The 16,194-nt window shown below is 50.1% G+C and overlaps 5 protein-coding genes across 5 annotated transcripts; 1 reads left to right on the forward strand and 4 right to left on the reverse strand.

The window, feature by feature from the left end:
* Positions 1–67: 67 nt before the first annotated feature.
* VTN49DRAFT_5640 (uncharacterized protein) lies at positions 68–654 on the reverse strand (the record flags this gene model as incomplete). The annotated part of the gene is made up of 3 exons (XM_069413720.1): positions 68–262; positions 392–517; positions 577–654. 3 exons carry the CDS (start codon positions 652–654, stop codon positions 68–70), a joined length of 399 nt encoding a protein of 132 aa, XP_069266363.1.
* A 1,984-nt stretch (positions 655–2,638) lies between these two features.
* On the reverse strand, positions 2,639–6,575 carry VTN49DRAFT_5641 (uncharacterized protein; the record flags this gene model as incomplete). Its single annotated transcript, XM_069413721.1, has 3 exons — positions 2,639–2,742; positions 2,806–6,250; positions 6,306–6,575. The coding sequence occupies 3 exons, from the start codon at positions 6,573–6,575 to the stop codon at positions 2,639–2,641; spliced, it is 3,819 nt and encodes a 1,272-aa protein (XP_069266364.1).
* A 933-nt stretch (positions 6,576–7,508) lies between these two features.
* On the reverse strand, positions 7,509–8,715 carry VTN49DRAFT_5642 (uncharacterized protein; the record flags this gene model as incomplete). Its single annotated transcript, XM_069413722.1, has 5 exons — positions 7,509–7,743; positions 7,799–7,883; positions 7,942–8,032; positions 8,083–8,151; positions 8,257–8,715. The coding sequence occupies 5 exons, from the start codon at positions 8,713–8,715 to the stop codon at positions 7,509–7,511; spliced, it is 939 nt and encodes a 312-aa protein (XP_069266365.1).
* Positions 8,716–9,794: 1,079 nt separating this feature from the next.
* VTN49DRAFT_5643 (uncharacterized protein) lies at positions 9,795–13,050 on the reverse strand (the record flags this gene model as incomplete). Its single annotated transcript, XM_069413723.1, has 5 exons — positions 9,795–9,956; positions 10,013–10,828; positions 10,891–11,730; positions 11,786–12,379; positions 12,442–13,050. 5 exons carry the CDS (start codon positions 13,048–13,050, stop codon positions 9,795–9,797), a joined length of 3,021 nt encoding a protein of 1,006 aa, XP_069266366.1.
* Positions 13,051–13,651: 601 nt separating this feature from the next.
* On the forward strand, positions 13,652–16,138 carry VTN49DRAFT_5644 (uncharacterized protein; the record flags this gene model as incomplete). Its single annotated transcript, XM_069413724.1, has 12 exons — positions 13,652–13,815; positions 13,887–13,914; positions 13,970–13,986; positions 14,054–14,067; positions 14,119–14,504; positions 14,560–14,653; positions 14,704–14,745; positions 14,797–14,905; positions 14,962–15,463; positions 15,512–15,600; positions 15,658–15,871; positions 15,926–16,138. 12 exons carry the CDS (start codon positions 13,652–13,654, stop codon positions 16,136–16,138), a joined length of 1,872 nt encoding a protein of 623 aa, XP_069266367.1.
* Between the last annotated feature and the right edge of the window lie 56 nt (positions 16,139–16,194).

Genomic DNA, 16,194 nt, shown 5'->3' on the forward strand with positions numbered 1-16,194 from the left:
ACCAGCTTTCCATCTCCATGGCCGACTTGAACGGACCAGCACCGTAGTCCGGAAAAAGCCTACCACGTTAAGGTCCGCCACCAATAGGGCCGGGCTCGGGAATGACAACGGACTGGAGCTGATTGATCATGTCGGCTGTCTGCTGAACCATGTCCTCCTTTTGCTCTGGTGTGAGGCGCTTCCAACAGTCTCCGAGGTTTTCACCGTCAATGTTGTCCATGGCAATATATCCGTATGTTCCATAGTACGTAGATGCCTTGACCTAGAAGGAGCGGTAGGCCTTGGGAACCCGGACTCTCGTCCTCTATCTAGCCAACTCGAGAGCTTTAGCCTCCGAGGGCAGGACCTAAGATCCACATTTCAAAACCAGGCTATGTGAGATGCGAACGACCTTTGTTGCACCAATCTGATAGACAATCGGGACAGTATTTTCAAGCCGAATTAAATTTTCATTCGAAACAGCCGCGATATCAACTCCATCTAAAGGGAAAGTGTTCGAATTATCCTTGCTTCGGGGCTGTTAAGGACGTTACAAGTTAGTCTGAGGAGATGTGCAGGACATAAAGAGGTTCATACGTCAATTGTTGGGGTGAGCTGCGCATCCCCTGGGTCATCTGGCGCTCGTGACGGAGGATTCTCATCAAGGTCGGACATTGTGACGCACAGAAAAAGTCAAGACAGGGTTTATGAACCAACCGTAAAAGCGTGTAGAGGAAAAGTGCGAAAGCTTTTAGCAGGCGGCATGAGCATTGGTAGATCATAGCGAATGCAGACGCTGCAGCGCAGGGTACGCGCAGCGTAGTCAGTAGTCAGTAGGTAACCATTACTCCGTACAAGCAATCGGAATACACTTAGCTAATGTACACCCAGTGCTGGTCAGGAATGCTTGGAACTAAATGTAATTTGGAAATATAGAGAATCATCACATATTCGCTAAACCGCTTACGGAAGGGAATATCACAAGTAACTACAGACTACTGCACGATGGATGTATATTATTTTCCCTTCCCAAAGACAGCGGTAGTTTTTGATATCCATTAGCTATTCTCTGGGATTCGTCACAAGACGCTCTTGAATACGTTGCGCGAGGCGCCACTCGGAATCTTTCGATTCCATTTCCTAAACAAGGACGGAACGCAACTGAGACGACTTATAGTGGATTACGGTTAGCATAAGTGACGGAGAGTCCGATAGAGATAACCGGCTGACATCAATGAGTGGTATGATATCGGCTTCATGAGATATCTCTGAACTCAGGATGCCAAAACTACTTTAAAAACGTTGTTCTAGCTGGAACTGCAGCCGGCGAGTTCACATATGATTATAACGTTTCAAGAAAAGGAACATTCCTCGAAGTTTGTGGTTGATACTGGAATAGAAGCAGATGGGATAGAAGAATATGACACACCAACAACCTGGCTACGGAGTACAGTTGCACGGATTCCAGGTTTGGCAGTCCGCTCTTTTCCTTTTCCCATCTTCTCCTTCAAGCAATGCAGAGACTTGCCCCATAAGAACTGTTCCTCAGCAGAGCATATGATAACTCCTCAGGTAATGGCTTATAGAACTGCATATGTGGTTAGGCCAGATAACGGTTAGGGTACCGTCAAAAAGATGCGACTGTCATTATGACAGTCAAGTAATTGACACGTGTTCGAGGATCCTTATGCTGCTGTATATGTTGTGCGTTCCTCTTTCGATATCTTGCCGTATTCATAACATTTTCCTTGTTTTCCCATTCTCCCTTGTCCCCCTACTTTCAATCGAGTCCACTTGAGACTCGAATCTCGTTTGCTGAGAAAGTTCGTGTCGGCAATCGTTAACTGAACTGAAGAATGACTTGTATTTCTGCTGAACCGTAGAGCAGATATCGTCAGGGTCCTCTAGGGGGTGAGTTTCCACAAGAATCTCAATTGCACGCCCATATAAGCTGAGATGAAGGTTTCATAGTGGTTTAATAGACGGAGAGATGGAGATGCCACACTTTGACCCGGTTCACTTTGTTTCCGCAAATAGCGAAGAAGAAATCTTGTCAATGAAACTCGAAATTATTCGAGTCGTCTCTCATGAACGGCAAGCCACCGTTACAATCATAAAGTGTTTTTATTTGGCAACGGAGGCGACAACGTCTGTGAGGACCGGATGCATTCCGAGCTACAAAGTGCCTGAAACAAAGCTACAGGGGACTCGAAGGCTTATCTCGTCGTTTCGAAGCTTCGGTACTTGGTGTCGCGGAAATTCACCGCGATGTTCTTTTTTGGTTGTTAGATCGGACCTGACTGTTGGCGAGGATTTGAATATCATCATTCGAAACGGCCGCCACTGATACGAATTTAACTCACAAGGAGTTGGCTGTCGCTTTTGGGTCACAGACCGGCTCTTGCTGCTGAATGAGAGAGAGATTTTCTCACCCTCGTAAAAGGCTACAATGGACTGAAGTACACAGACCATAGAGTTGCTGGCCGTCATACTTGGAGACCGAGAAATATAATTATCAATTCGAATGGAGTGACAGTAGATTGCTCCATTTGTAAATGTTTCCCAGAGATCGTCAAGAACAACCGCAAGAGGCGTATCCAAAATCATGAAAAGAACAGATGGGAGAAGAAAGAAAAGAGCAAAGCTTGCTAAATGTCTATCAGTCGTCTTCGGAATCATAATCGTCATCCATCAGCAAAGATCGGTATCCTCGAGCTGCAAGATTCTCTTCCAAGCCGCCATTGGACTCGGGATCCGCGTACCCTACAAGGGACCAATCAGCATGATGAATCAAGACAAAAGCTGAACGGGAGAGAGGAGCCTTACCATCGCCGCCGAAGTAACTCAAAGCAACAGGCAGGAAGATGAGGGCATGCACAGCGGCAAAGATCACGAGGGCCAGCCAGATGCGGAAATAGTAAATCTCAAAGATCTTGCTGCGTGTGAATGCAAGTACACATACGCCCAGTAGCTTCGTGATGGTGATGCCGCTGAACACGCTACCGCCCACGTTTACCAACGCTGTCCATGAGCGCGCATCTTTGCCCCGGAACTTGGTCGGTGCGCGGTCGAGCAACCCGCGGGACGGGAACATGAATGCTCGTGCGATATGAGCGCAGAACTCGACGCCAATGCCGACGCAGATAACCAGGTTAACGAGGGATACCGCATTGAGGGAAACGCCGGCGACAGCCATGGTGCCCATGATATCCACAACAATCATGACTACCGTCGCAGTGATGACGATGCCTGTGGCAACAGACCCGAGGATGACGGAGCTGACGACGAAGATAATAGCCATTGCAGTGCCGACAAGGGTGCCCGTCAGGCGGATGATGCTAGCGTACTGGTCAAAAAATATGTAGAATTTGGAGTAAGGGAACACATTGATGCCGTGTCTCTCCGAAATATCGTTCGCAATGCGGCGAGCAGAGGCGTAAGCGTTGATGAAGTCATCTTGGCTTTTGAGGGGAACGTGGCTGGTCCGGAAATGGCTCGCGTTGGTCATGATGTGGGCGCGGTCAATGACGAGAGCATTGCCATAGGCGGCCATTCCGCCTAGCGGGCACGATGCGTCTGCCGGTGCTTCAACCCACCTCTGGAGGTAATCGATGAACTCCTGTCCCTCAGGCATGCCGTAGAGAGTGATATTCCACGGAGGAGATCGATCTTCAAAGCAGGCCGATCCATCCTCATTCTTGCAACAATCTTGCTGCGGATTCAACCAGTACAAGAAATCATCAATCCAGCTAGCCGCTGAGCCTGACAAGTACGACACGTTCGAGCGCTTCGCTTCTTGTTCCAGGACGAAGCTCAGCGAAAAATCGTCGCAGGTGGAAAACCGGCCACATAGCTGCTGCTGATGGACTCGCTGGGTTGCATTCACATCTCGGGTGACGAAATAAACAGGCGGGCCGGTTCTAAAGTATTCGTCCATATCATTGAAATAATCAATCAGAAAAGAGTCGCTCGGGAGAGCAATCCGCTGATCAAGACCAAGCTTCACTTCAGGCAAAAGCGCCAGCCCAGCCGTGAAAATACCGAGGAAAATGATGATCACCGCCACCTTCACGCGCCGACCAAGTAGAGCCGGAGCATAGATCTTCTGAACGAATTTCTGAAGGAGGCTATCTCCAGAGATATCGTCGTAGCAATTCTCATCTGCCAAACCAGAGAATGTGGCCTTGCGCACCGTCAGACATGGAAAGCAATCTGCCCGCAAACTCTCCACTCGTCTTTGATTCAAAGCAAGAACCGACACAAACATGGTCACTTGGAGAACGGCGTTGATGAAAACGGCCCCAGCGGCATACGCTGCAAAGTTCTTAACCGCTGGCATTCCAACGAAAATACCCATGGCAAAAGCAACCGTTTCGGTGACGGCAGATAGCAGGATACTGGGACCCATACGGCCCACCGCACGGGCGACCCGTTCATCAATCTCCTCGTCTGGGTGGCTGATGTTAACTCGATCAAACTCGTGGACGATGAGAAAAATGTTGTCCACGCCGACAGCCAGCACAAGGAACGGAATCACTTCAGCGATGATGAGGGTGACCTTAACGCCTAAAGCGGAGAATAACCCAACGGATGCCGATACCGACATGAGGACAATGAAGATGCCAACAATGCCAAGGGTGAACTTTGACTGCACCAGGGCGTTGGCTGGGTTCTTCAATAGAGATGTCCAAGTCACGGTCCCCGAACCCAAGGCCAATGAGACATAGATGAACATGACAATGTAACTGATGACCACAATCTTAGCATCCGTGTTGCTCGATTTGTTCAGCTCTTTCTCCAAGCTGTTCTCCGTGCTGAAGGATACGCGAAGCCCACGCTCTTGGGCCTCTTCTTGCACGACCGATAGAATTTGTTGCAGGCTATCTTCCCAATCCATGGCGTTGGCCTCGCCTTCAGAACCCCGAGGATGATTATTCACAACCCAAGTAACGATGATAGATTTGGCGTCGAGAACATTTCCTGTTTCTTCATAACCCCCGAGGATCATCTCCGGCTTCAGCGGCTGTTGGAAGTCCGGCAGGCAGCTGGCGTCTCCTGGAGACTCAGCACAATGTTTTATTCGGTCCTGCCAGTTGTCCGGCGTCACTCCCGCGAGCGAACCACCAAAGTAACCGGTAACAGATTGGACAACACAAGCATCTCCGACAGGTTTGAAGCATATATCATCCAAAGACAAACCTCTGCCAAGAGATATCATGCGCCGTGCCCGGCTTTCGACATCGAACCACCAGATCAGCGTATCGTAGCTCAACACCGGGCCAGTGTCGTTAACCAAAAAGGCTTGTTCGGCTCGATAAAACGGCCCAAAATTTTCATCGAAGAATTGTTTCTCTTGTGCAGCATCCGAAGTCGGGCTAACCCAGAGTCGAACTGGGTCTGTTTCGACAGTGAAACGAAGCCAGCCTAAACTCAGGAGAACAACGATAACGACACTGGTCGAGATAGTCAGTGCGGGGAAGCGAGCACAAATGCTACCGAGCCGATTGAACAGCGCATGGAAAAAGCTATTGAGTTTGTATTCGCGAAATGGAGGCTCCAGGGGGCGGATTCCATGTACGATATCGCCATCATCCTCGTCATCACTCGGTATCGGATCCTGCAAGAGTCTGAGACGTTCTGGCTTCCGATAACGCCGGTCGCGATAGACGACGTAGCCCGACACAGAGACAACCAACAAAAGGAAGACAGAGTAGATCAAAATCACGGCAAACGAGAGGCAGGGAATGAGCCCTACATGGCAATCATGTTGTCGCTTGACTTCAGGTAACTGAGGGCAGACATCGGGACAATCAACGCAAGAACACCGGTAAGCTGGGTCCGAGTCGTTACAGGCTTTCGGATGTAGCGGCAACGCTTGCATGCCTTGGTTGGGCTCCCTGGGTTCCTCTATATAGTTGATTTGAAATGGACTTCCGAGAAGCTTTTTGTCGCCCAAGAACTTCATGAACTGGGTGTAGTTCTTGGCTCCTCCGCCGATGAAGTCCATGGCTTTCCCGCCAGATGCACCATTCTTCACGTTTTTGCAGCTATCGTAGAAACCTTCTTGATATTCCCTTGACCACAAGTTGTCCAATTCAGTCACTAGGTATTTCCCTGAGCTGTGTTTCTCCGTCTTCGTCACGTTGACGAAGAGCGACTGGTCAGGCGAGCATGTGAAGGTGCAGAATATGTTGAAAAAGTTGTCCAGACATGCTGGGCAAGACGCGATAATGCCCTCGGCCAGCTTCAGGTTCTTCTTCAGGGCATCAACCTGGAATCAATCGGGCCATTAGATGCCGTACGCTTTTGCCTAGGAACAGACCTACCTGCTCTTCCTCGCAGCATACAGGAGTGTCAGACCATTTGTCACCACATAGTGCGACTAGCTTGTCTCTGACACTGGGATCAGGTGTCCGCGCCAATCCATTGTCCGGACAGGGTAGCTCTCCACCAAAGAAACTCTGCTTTCCGCAGTGTCCTCGAATCGCACAACGGCCTTTCTCATGAATAGCAGTTTCCCCCTGTCCAGTGACTACGGAAAGAAGCAGCGCAGACACCAATCCCTGGAGTATAGGTGTTGCAGCTAACGATCGCATCGTTTCGGTTGCGGGTTGGAGGTTGGGCTGACGCAATCAGCCCGAACCTCTTTCCTTTACCCAAATTTCGAGTCCGGTGAGTAAGTCAGGAACTGCCGGCCATCCGAGAAGCGCAGGCGACGAAGGAACGCGGGCGAAAGTCCGCAACACGCCGATGAACTGCTGTAAGAGTATGATACCACCGACGGATCGATTGATACTCGTATGGGGACGATGAGCAGGTACGACAGAACCGAATTCTGTAAGCCTCGTCAAGTCGACGATAAGATAAAAGTCCGGCTGCGACAGAAACAGCGTCTTATCGGCGGTTCCTGGAGGATCTGTCCTGGCGTTAACTGATGATGTAACATGTCTCCCGACTCCCAACCACCCGGCATGTTGTCTGACCATTACATAAGCACCTTTGAGCTGACCGCCTACTGTTAAAGGATGGCCAGGGTCCCAGGTTAAAGGCTGCCAGTGTCCTAATGCCAAAGCGGGCTTAGCGCGCTAGGGCTGGAACCCTAACCGCGACAGCTATCCGCTGCACGGACCAATTCGAGTGGATCTCGGTCTAGACCGCTCGTTGACGAGCCGTTGTGTTTCTTTTGCTTGTCCCAGAGCATCCTTTTAGGTCGATTGTCTCCGCCATGGGATTTTCTGAAGGAGTCCGCCTCGCAGCAGTTTGAGAGAATGGAGAGATGCATGACAGTCCGTGTTGTCGAGTCGTCCTCGTTGATCCGGAAGTATCCGGCCTGAAAAATGGCCGCTCCCAAGTAATATTGAATGCCGACCCCCCTCGTTCTTCGACTCATCTGGGCATTTCGTCTTGAACAATGGAGTTTATCCGGCCAGAACTCACGAAATAGCTAAAGCTGTTCACATAGACCTATTTTGTTTCCCTTACATAGGAGTTTTACAGATTTGTGTATCTACAAGTGGCACACAATAGCTTTATTTTCCATCAATCTTGCGCTGCTTGTTCGCCCTCTTGGGAAGGAATTCCTCCTTGTACATGTTGAAGAACTCAGGCGGTTCGACCGGATAATTGCCTGTTATGTCATGGAATGCGGCTGTCGAAAGATAGTTGGTTTTGCCCTGGTGGACAAGCGAATAGTACTCCAATATGTACTGGATCTCGGCGTCATCGGCATCTCCCTGCTGGCGCAGCACTCGCCGCGCCTCGTTCCTGCTCTATTGTCAAACTTGCGCCTAGCAATGCAGCTACAGCTTGTCACACTTACTCGGAGATGTCTTCGAACCGCATTTCCGTTCCAAGGGTTTTACTGGCTATCCGGGCTAGCTCTTCACCGTTGACGAGCGTTGGTCCTGCTCCCGTGTAAGATCCTGGATCGTGGCAGCAGTATCCTTAAATAAGTGATCTTACCAGTCAGAACAATGAGTTGACCACGAACTTGGTCACTGAAACCATGCTTGCCCTTGCTGGTTAAGACATGGGCGACTAACTGAGCCACGTCCTGGGAACACGTCAGTGAGAAATAACAGAAAGTCTTCGAATAATGCATACTCCCAGAGCAACAGGAGGAAATTTATGATTATAGCCGATGGGTATCGGCAATAGGCCTTCTTCCTGGGCCTGAGGGGCGTAGAGCAAAAGATTTTCAGCATAGAAACCCGCGCGTCACAGATTGTCAGCCTCGTCAGCAAGGAAGAAAATACTGAATGCTCACCGTATGACCACCGGAGAATACAACGGATTCGTGTTCGGATCTCCCTTAATTTTCAAGAACTCGGCCTCCAAATCAATAAATTCCCGCAGTCGTGGTTGAGTACTGCGCTCAGCAAGATCGCACCCTGCAGCGCTAAGGAAGCACACATTGCGAATGCCTGCCCTTTTCGAGGCTTCGATAAGCTCAAAGGTGACATCGGCCTTGCTGCCATGAGCTGGCGGGATGAGGCATAGGGTGTCCGCTTTTGTGTTCTGCAAGGTGCTGACTACTTCGCGGACCCGACCGGGTTTGTGAGGCATGATGGTTGCCCCCTTGTCGGCCAATTCCTTGCAATGGGGCGCATTGGGATCAATGGCTAGGCCAACAACTGAGCCAATTTCTTTCTTGAAGAGGTCATTGGTGAGGAGAAGTTCGGTAATCACGAAGCCAGTGTGGCCTTCGACAGCGGTAATACAGACGTTGCGTGACATGATTTGAGTGCACAGCTTTGAACACAAATTAAATTGTCTTATCGGTCAAAGTGTAGCAATTTTTCCATCTATGATTCCTCTAGATCGTGGCAGGTTGGTTAAACTTGTATATGGGAGGTTTCGCCACATGCTCTTTACGTCAGGGTGACTCCTACACGTAATGCCGGACGAGATGCCCGGAGGGCGCGTAGGAGTATTGGAGCAAGCAGCTTTCGAGGAGGCTAATTCTAGGCAATACAAATGCGGGATAGTCAAAATGATGTCAGGTAAAGCGAAGAATACCGCTCCCTATCCATGACAGAGCTGCAATTATTATTTCTGTAATCGGATGCCCTTAGGGTTTTGGCTAGAGGACATCCGCTCTTTCAAAAAGCCCCATCCTCCACGCCCAATATATCTCAGATATTATTATTACCCACTCTTTAATAGTTACTCATTTGATGTGCCCATTGTTTTTAAAACGAACGCTCCGTTAGTCGCGTTTCGTAATGCCCTCAAATCTGATCGCATAGTTCTTGGGTGCCATAAGTTCCTGAGAACTTTTACCGTGGCGGGCTGCATGAACGGAGGGTGTGCAGAGTAGGCCAAACTGTATCTGTCAGGAGACGGTTAATTGAAAAGCCGCTTTGATTTGAATTAGAAGGTAAGAGGCAAGACTCCCACCATCGGCCCAGTCGAATCCCAAGAAAGCAGGTTAGCATACTACCGAATGAACAATCCTCAAATTCTTCGCATGAGTCTTCGTAATACTTCCGCCACCAGCGGAACAATACATTCAACTGTCAGATTTTCGAATATAGTTACTGTACATGTAGTTGACTGGAATCGACATCCAGCACATCATTAAGACATTACATTCATTAAGTCTTCCATGTGGATTTCTTACTTCACGACCCTGCTGTGCCGTAGACTGGTAGGTACTGTGGATTCCAGGTCGGGCAAATAAGAAAAAGAATAAGGAGTGCCAGGGCTTCAAAATGAAAGAAGATAATGACTCGTTGAGTAGACTGGGGAGCATGATTTCGTTGACCGAATGCACGGAGGCCCCCGTTCGAGAGAAGGATAACTAGTTGAATGGCTCAGGGATCGTCTCTGAGATTCTCTTCTGCTGGTAATTCCACCGGTGGTCGGAGAAGTGTGACGTTGGCGAATGACTCTGAGAAATAGTTCGCCGAGTTCCTTGCCTTAGTGATAGGAGTGGCCAGGAGCGGCGGCGTCAGTTGATTGACAAACTGCGTTTCCTGAGAAAAGTGATTAGCGATATTGAACAGAACTAAACAATGATTGAGAAACTTACGCTCGACGGGGTGCGTATTGTCTTAACGAAGCCAATTCCTTTGGATGCATCGGCCCAAGCTAGTGCAATTATGTCACCCTCGTTGGGTATGCTCACGAAGGACATGGAGAACGATTCAGATCTCGTTGAGAGCTTTGTCGAGGCCACAATCTTCCTCGCGTCCAAGACTGCTGCGTTCGGATTCGAAACCCGGAACACGAAGCCATTGTCGTTCATGAGCGCAAATTCCCTTCCGGACGGCGAGACGACTGCATTTTGAATGCGACTTCCCACTTTCCACTGCCCATGGCTCCCTTGGCCTTGGCCTTTGATCTCGCTGCGGAAACCATCTTTCGTCTGAACTAACACTGGCGTTCCCGACTGTGTCCAGGTGGTGATGCAAACCGTACCTTCGCCGCCTGCCGTCGGTTGATATAGAACGGCTGTCACGCCATTGTCTTCTGACTCGTGCATCGGTACATGGTATCGACATGACTGCAGCTCCTCGTATTCCTGGAAGGGGTATTCCCACCGGTACACTTGAATGATTCCTGTATGATTCCTAGTACTCGCAAGAACGTTCAAGCCATCATTGGAGAATGATACGGTTTCGATCGATGGGCATCCGTTGCATATCTGATACTCTCGACAGTGAACGCGGTCCTCGCGAGGCGGCACCATCCCGGTGGTGTCGAAGAACCGTATCGTCGAATTCTCGAATCCAACAACAACTGCATGCCCGCTCGGTGATATTGCTATATTCTTGCACCAAGGTTCATGCTCCATGCGGTACTCGACAATTGGATCGGATGGGTTTCGAAAGTTCCTGATATGCAGCTGCAACGCCAAGTGTCAGCTAGCGAGTCACAACTTCCTGAAGCTTGGCCAGGGCTCCTTACAATAAGAGCGCGGTCTCTGGACAGGAAAATGTATGCCAAATGGGTTTTGGACACGGCGGCAACAATGTAGGACCCGTCTGCAGTAAAAGACTGAATGAACGTTGCCGGTGTTGTTCCGACATCCCAAACTTCAACCGAGGATTGTGTCCAAAATACGGCATCAGTTGAATTTTGTGACAGAGAGACGTATATGTTCTTGTTGGTCTTGCCCTTTCCGGATGTCTTGAAAGTGTCTTTGAGTCGCTGAAGCGAAATTTCTTCCAACTTTTCGGATTCCACCTCGCCTGTCGAAATAGAACTGGCATCACTTGAGCTTTGAGTACTATTTCTTTTTGGCAACGTCAATCGTCTCCTCCATGGTAACTTCGATCTGTCTGCATCGGACGCGGACGCCTCCTTGATAGGAGAACTTGGTAGCGGTCCGATAGACGGAACGGACGACGATCGCCGACTAGATTCACTGAGGCTCTGATGATCGAAGTCTCCGTGCGATAACACTGACCTCTCCCCGGTGCTTATGGAGCTCCCCGGCGTCATACTGAAATCCCAGGTATGTGCGAAGTGGGCGTGTTGCTGTAATTGCTCTCGCTTCAAGGAATTCAATGATTTGTTTCTATGATGATGAGATGTATCCGCTTCTGGCTTCGCAGGTGATAACCGAAACTGCGTGGGCAAATGCCTCTCTGTATCCACGGTACCATCGTCTGTCTCTAGGGGATGAAGTAGCTCCCAGACATGTCTGGCAAGCGTGATCTCCCGGAGCATTGTGACCCTTTCGTAGCAGAGGGGACATGTTGTTCCCTGTGGAAGAGAGATCTCGAGACTGTCTTCGCCATCGCCCTACGGCAAATATGTCAATGATGTTTCTCACTGCGTGCTAGACATTTGCACTTACTTCGAATGAGATATGCAACAGCTGTTTAACTTGAAAGGAGCCGATAAGGTGGGACTGGTGACAGTTGATCACATACAGGCGTGGCGTCGTCTCAGCCGGCTTACGGGACGATGGCTTGGCTAGGCGTGACAGGTGTCTTGTAATCGCGAGTATGTTTTGTGTCACTTCTCTATCACTTGAACGCTGACTCATCTGCCGGTCGATCAACCTTTTGCAAAACGCGTTGAGGGATTCGATTGTGATAGATTGCTCATGAAGTTCGTATGCCGTCGTTTCTGGATGGTCGGGATTACTATCTGACAAGACAACGCCAAAGGACTCTTCAAGAATTGGCAGCAATTGAGTTCCAGCAAGATTGTCTGGCAGCCGAATCCGCTTGGCAGTCTGGAGGATGGCATTCCGCGACCGTATCGCTGCTTGTTGCAAATTCTCGTCTATAGAGCCTTCGTCGACTGCATGCTGAATCATGGCTCCGATGACGAACTGTGCCATATCATGCAAGGCCAGGAACTGGGATAGCCACCCAGAGGAGGAATCATCCGGCGGAACGATTGTCGAAGCATAATGGGGCGACAAGCAGTCGGGGAGTGGATACTAGAGATAACATTGCCGTCAACGATTGATGTACAAAGGTATCCTCGAACCGAACCACATACCAGTTTCGTTTTTAGTGAGGCTAATTGGCATCTCAACCAGGTGGGGGGTGTTAGGGAATATGGATTGTCGCTTAGAGACCGAGTAACTTCCCTACACACGAGCAGAAGGTCCGAGGAATCGGGGTAGTTGTCACAGACCAATTCCAGCAGCGTATGAAGGCGAGCAACGCGGTCTCGATGTGTGAAATCAAAAATTCCCGTTGGCTTCGGATGGAGAGCGAGGACTCGAAGGGCTGACAATAGGAACCTGCCTAGTGCGTTGCAAATCGTGCCATGTATCTCCCAGAGACTTTCTTTGCCATCGACAACGAGCTGCACAACGGCCTCCACAGTGCGGATCGTCACCTCCCAACTTACCAGGTACGAGAGGCTCCGTGTCGAGGGCTGTTTGTCTTTTGGCAGGTATAAGCGTTGGAGGGAGAAGACGGAGTTCAATTGTACCAATAGCGTGAGTACTAATTGCGAATATGCGCGACGATCGCTGTCTGCGTAGATGCGTTCCAGGGAGAGCCGGCCCAGCAGCTCGACGATCAGATCGTCAATGTCGGTACGAAAGGCCAAGAGCCGCCAGACCGCCTCATAATGCCAGAGCAACGGCGATAGAGACATTAGGACTTAGGACCATGGCATTGCGTGCGAACAAACACCGCGCGGGGAGGAGCTTGGGATTTTTAATATCGTCGTCATCTCTGATTTTCCGTTGATTTCGAGCAAAGATTGTGTGGCAAGCCGAGGCTTAGATAAGTTTGATGACCAGGATAAATTGACGGGAGACCAGGGGGGTACAACCAAATTTAGGAAACTTAAATTAATTACCGGGACAGGGACTAGAGAGGGGTGTGGACTGCGGAGGTGTGCGGTGGTGTATCCGAGGGATGGGGGCTTAGCTTGGCGGTTAAGGTTCAACAGAACTATGCTTATCACGATCAAAGTTGGACAAGTCAGTGATCGCTGAGTGTGGCTGTATGGACGATCAATCGGATCGACCACTGCGCAGCTACAGCGACCGAGTAGCCCTGCCTGAAGGCCATGCTGCTTGCAGCTAAAACGGCCAACCATTCGATAACCGGACGCAAGGGATGCAGGGTTCCTCGTATTTGCCACCCCCCCCCCCCCCCCCTCCGGTCGCCGACACGAGGGTACTTGGATGCTATATCAGGATGGATAAGCCGGTGGAAAGCGAATTCTGGCTGGCATACAGAACGCCAGGATGACGCCCATGCAGCCTTTGCTGTGGGAGTCGACAATGTCGACGGCAACGAGCCATAGATCGAGCCAGCAGAGCTCGAAAAGCAGGCTTTTGAGAGAAGATGACTTTGTTGGCAATGAGAAGTTGCAGGAAACAGTTCGCGAACGCCAGGGTGACAGCCTATGGTATGGAGATGGAATCGACATTGGCTCATGGCCTCTTGTCCATTCTACTGACACCGATCACGACACTCCAGGCGAACACTAAACGAGCGCCATGTCAATGTAAGTCGCAAGTGAAGTCCCGTTTGGTGCACGATCCGTGGGCTGACAGAAACAGATGATTGCGTTTACCGGGTAGGTCTCTGGGCATGACATAGGCAAGATCAGCAGTGATTGATGTTGTATGCCATACGGAATACAGAACTGTAGGAACCGGTAAGTGGCTTCGGTAGGATGACCCATCGGGAGACCTGGCTGACTTTCCAGGGCTCTTCTTGGGAAGCGGTACCCAGCTGGCATTCGCAGGCCCTGGCGGTTCTGTACTGGCCTATGTGCTGATTGGCTCCGTAATGTCTTCGGTCATATCCTGTCTTTGTGAGATGGCGGCGTTGATGCCTGTGAACGGTCCGATGCTGGAATTCCCTCGGCGATTCCTGGATCGCGGCGTGGGCTTTGCCATGGGTTGGATTTATTGGTTTGCCTACACGGTTCTCGCTGCACATCAGGTGGTTCAAGTGACTAGCTGCATCCGCTTCCACTACGATGATGGACGAACATATTTGAGTTGGTCCACCGGAGAAAAAGTGAACCCAGCAGTATGGATCTCAATGACACTGGTCGTCGTTGTTCTTGTGAATATGATCAAAGTGAGGGTAAGGTGTGTCCATGCGTCAGCGTCGGTGCAGTGCTGATTAACCGAACAAATAGCATTTCGGGGAGCTTGAATACGTTGTGGGTTGCATTAAGATGATCTTTCTTGTCCTGTTGATAATAATGATGATCACTCTTGATACAATGAAACGTAAGAAGTTCCTGTGGCGTAGTCTGTTGCTAGAGCTGACCAGGATTTAGCCACATCGAGTGCCTACTACACAGAGAAGCTAGGAACGAAATGTGAGCATGCTTCTCTCCCAGTTCGATTGCTTACGCTGACGGCCTGCTTAGATTGGGATTCTCCTTATACCTTCTTCAATTCTGAGTATCGAGTGATAACAAGCGATGGAGAACTCCAACACGTCATCACCGGCACCTCCGGAAGACTGCTCGGGATGTGGTAAGACGAAACTCGCCGGAGACTGATCCCTATTCAGGGCTGATAATAGTTTCCAGGCGGGGCTGTGTTACTGCTGTCTTCTCCTTCACGGGAATGGATATGGTCGCTGCCACGGCAGCAGAGAGCAGGGCTCTAACCGATCCCGAATGTATGAAAATGGCGGCACGAAAGATAACGCTCCGTATCATCTTGCTCTACAGCCTAGTCCTGCTGACAGTCTCCTTCGTCGTCCCATACAATCATCCGTTTCTTAACGGCGGGGGACAGTCAGCGGGCGCGCGGTCACCGTTCGTCATTGCCGTTGTCGAGGCTGGACTACCCGCAGCAGCTCATTTTTTCAATGCCATGTTCCTTTTTTCATCCCTCACCTGTTCTTTCGACAATGCCTACGTTGCAACCAGAGTCCTGCACACGCTTGCTCTGCGGGGCGAAACCGGACCGGAGTTCATCACCAGACGACTACGGCGCTGCCACTCCGGAGTCCCAACTCGGTCCGTCTTCACGACCGCCGCGATCATGTTGATAGCGTACATGGGTTCGTCAGGCGCGTCTTATGCGGTTAGTTGACCGCAAGGCAGGAAATTGGCATCTCACTAACCAAATTAGCGACTGGGAGAACTTGCATCCAACTGCACCGTCTCGTTCTTGATCGTCTACGCATGTATCTGCGGCACTTACATGTGTTTCTACAGAACGTGAGTATAGCCTTGCCTTAACCCTAGTTTCAACAATAATGACTGGAGGCTCGGCAGTCTTCAGGATGCGAAGGATAGCGGCAACATCTCAGAGACACAGGCTGCTCTGTATGACCGCGACAACCCACGATACCCATACCGATCGCATGGGCAGTGGCTGAGAGCATGCTATGGAATGATTGCGTGCACTGTCCTCCTGGTTTTGAACGGGTTTGACGTCTTCCTAACGAAACCATTGAATACTCGCAGTTTTGTTGCCTCGTACATCAGTGTGAGTAGCTTTTTTACGTTCCGGCATTTTTCTCTGCTAACCTCTTTTATTCAGCTTCCTGTTTTTGTCCTATTAATTCTGGTGTACAAGGTCTGGAAGCATGGCTTCCAGATTTCTCAATGGTTTCCAGAAAGGTCCAACGATCTCCGAAACTGCATCCAGGCAAGGAGCGATGCCAGAAAGGGGAGACTGGAGTTTCCTGATGAGGGATTTACTCTTGAGAACTGCAGAGTGTTCCTTGATTGGGTGTGGACGTGGATGAAATGATGCTTGAAACACGGCTCTACTTGTTTTATTTTCTGAGATACCCGGGATTCAAGTTA

Source organism: Thermomyces lanuginosus (genome assembly GCF_041956635.1).
Source record: "Thermomyces lanuginosus strain ATCC 200065 unplaced genomic scaffold VTN49scaffold_35, whole genome shotgun sequence".
Classification (NCBI taxonomy): Eukaryota; Fungi; Ascomycota; class Eurotiomycetes; order Eurotiales; family Trichocomaceae; genus Thermomyces; species Thermomyces lanuginosus.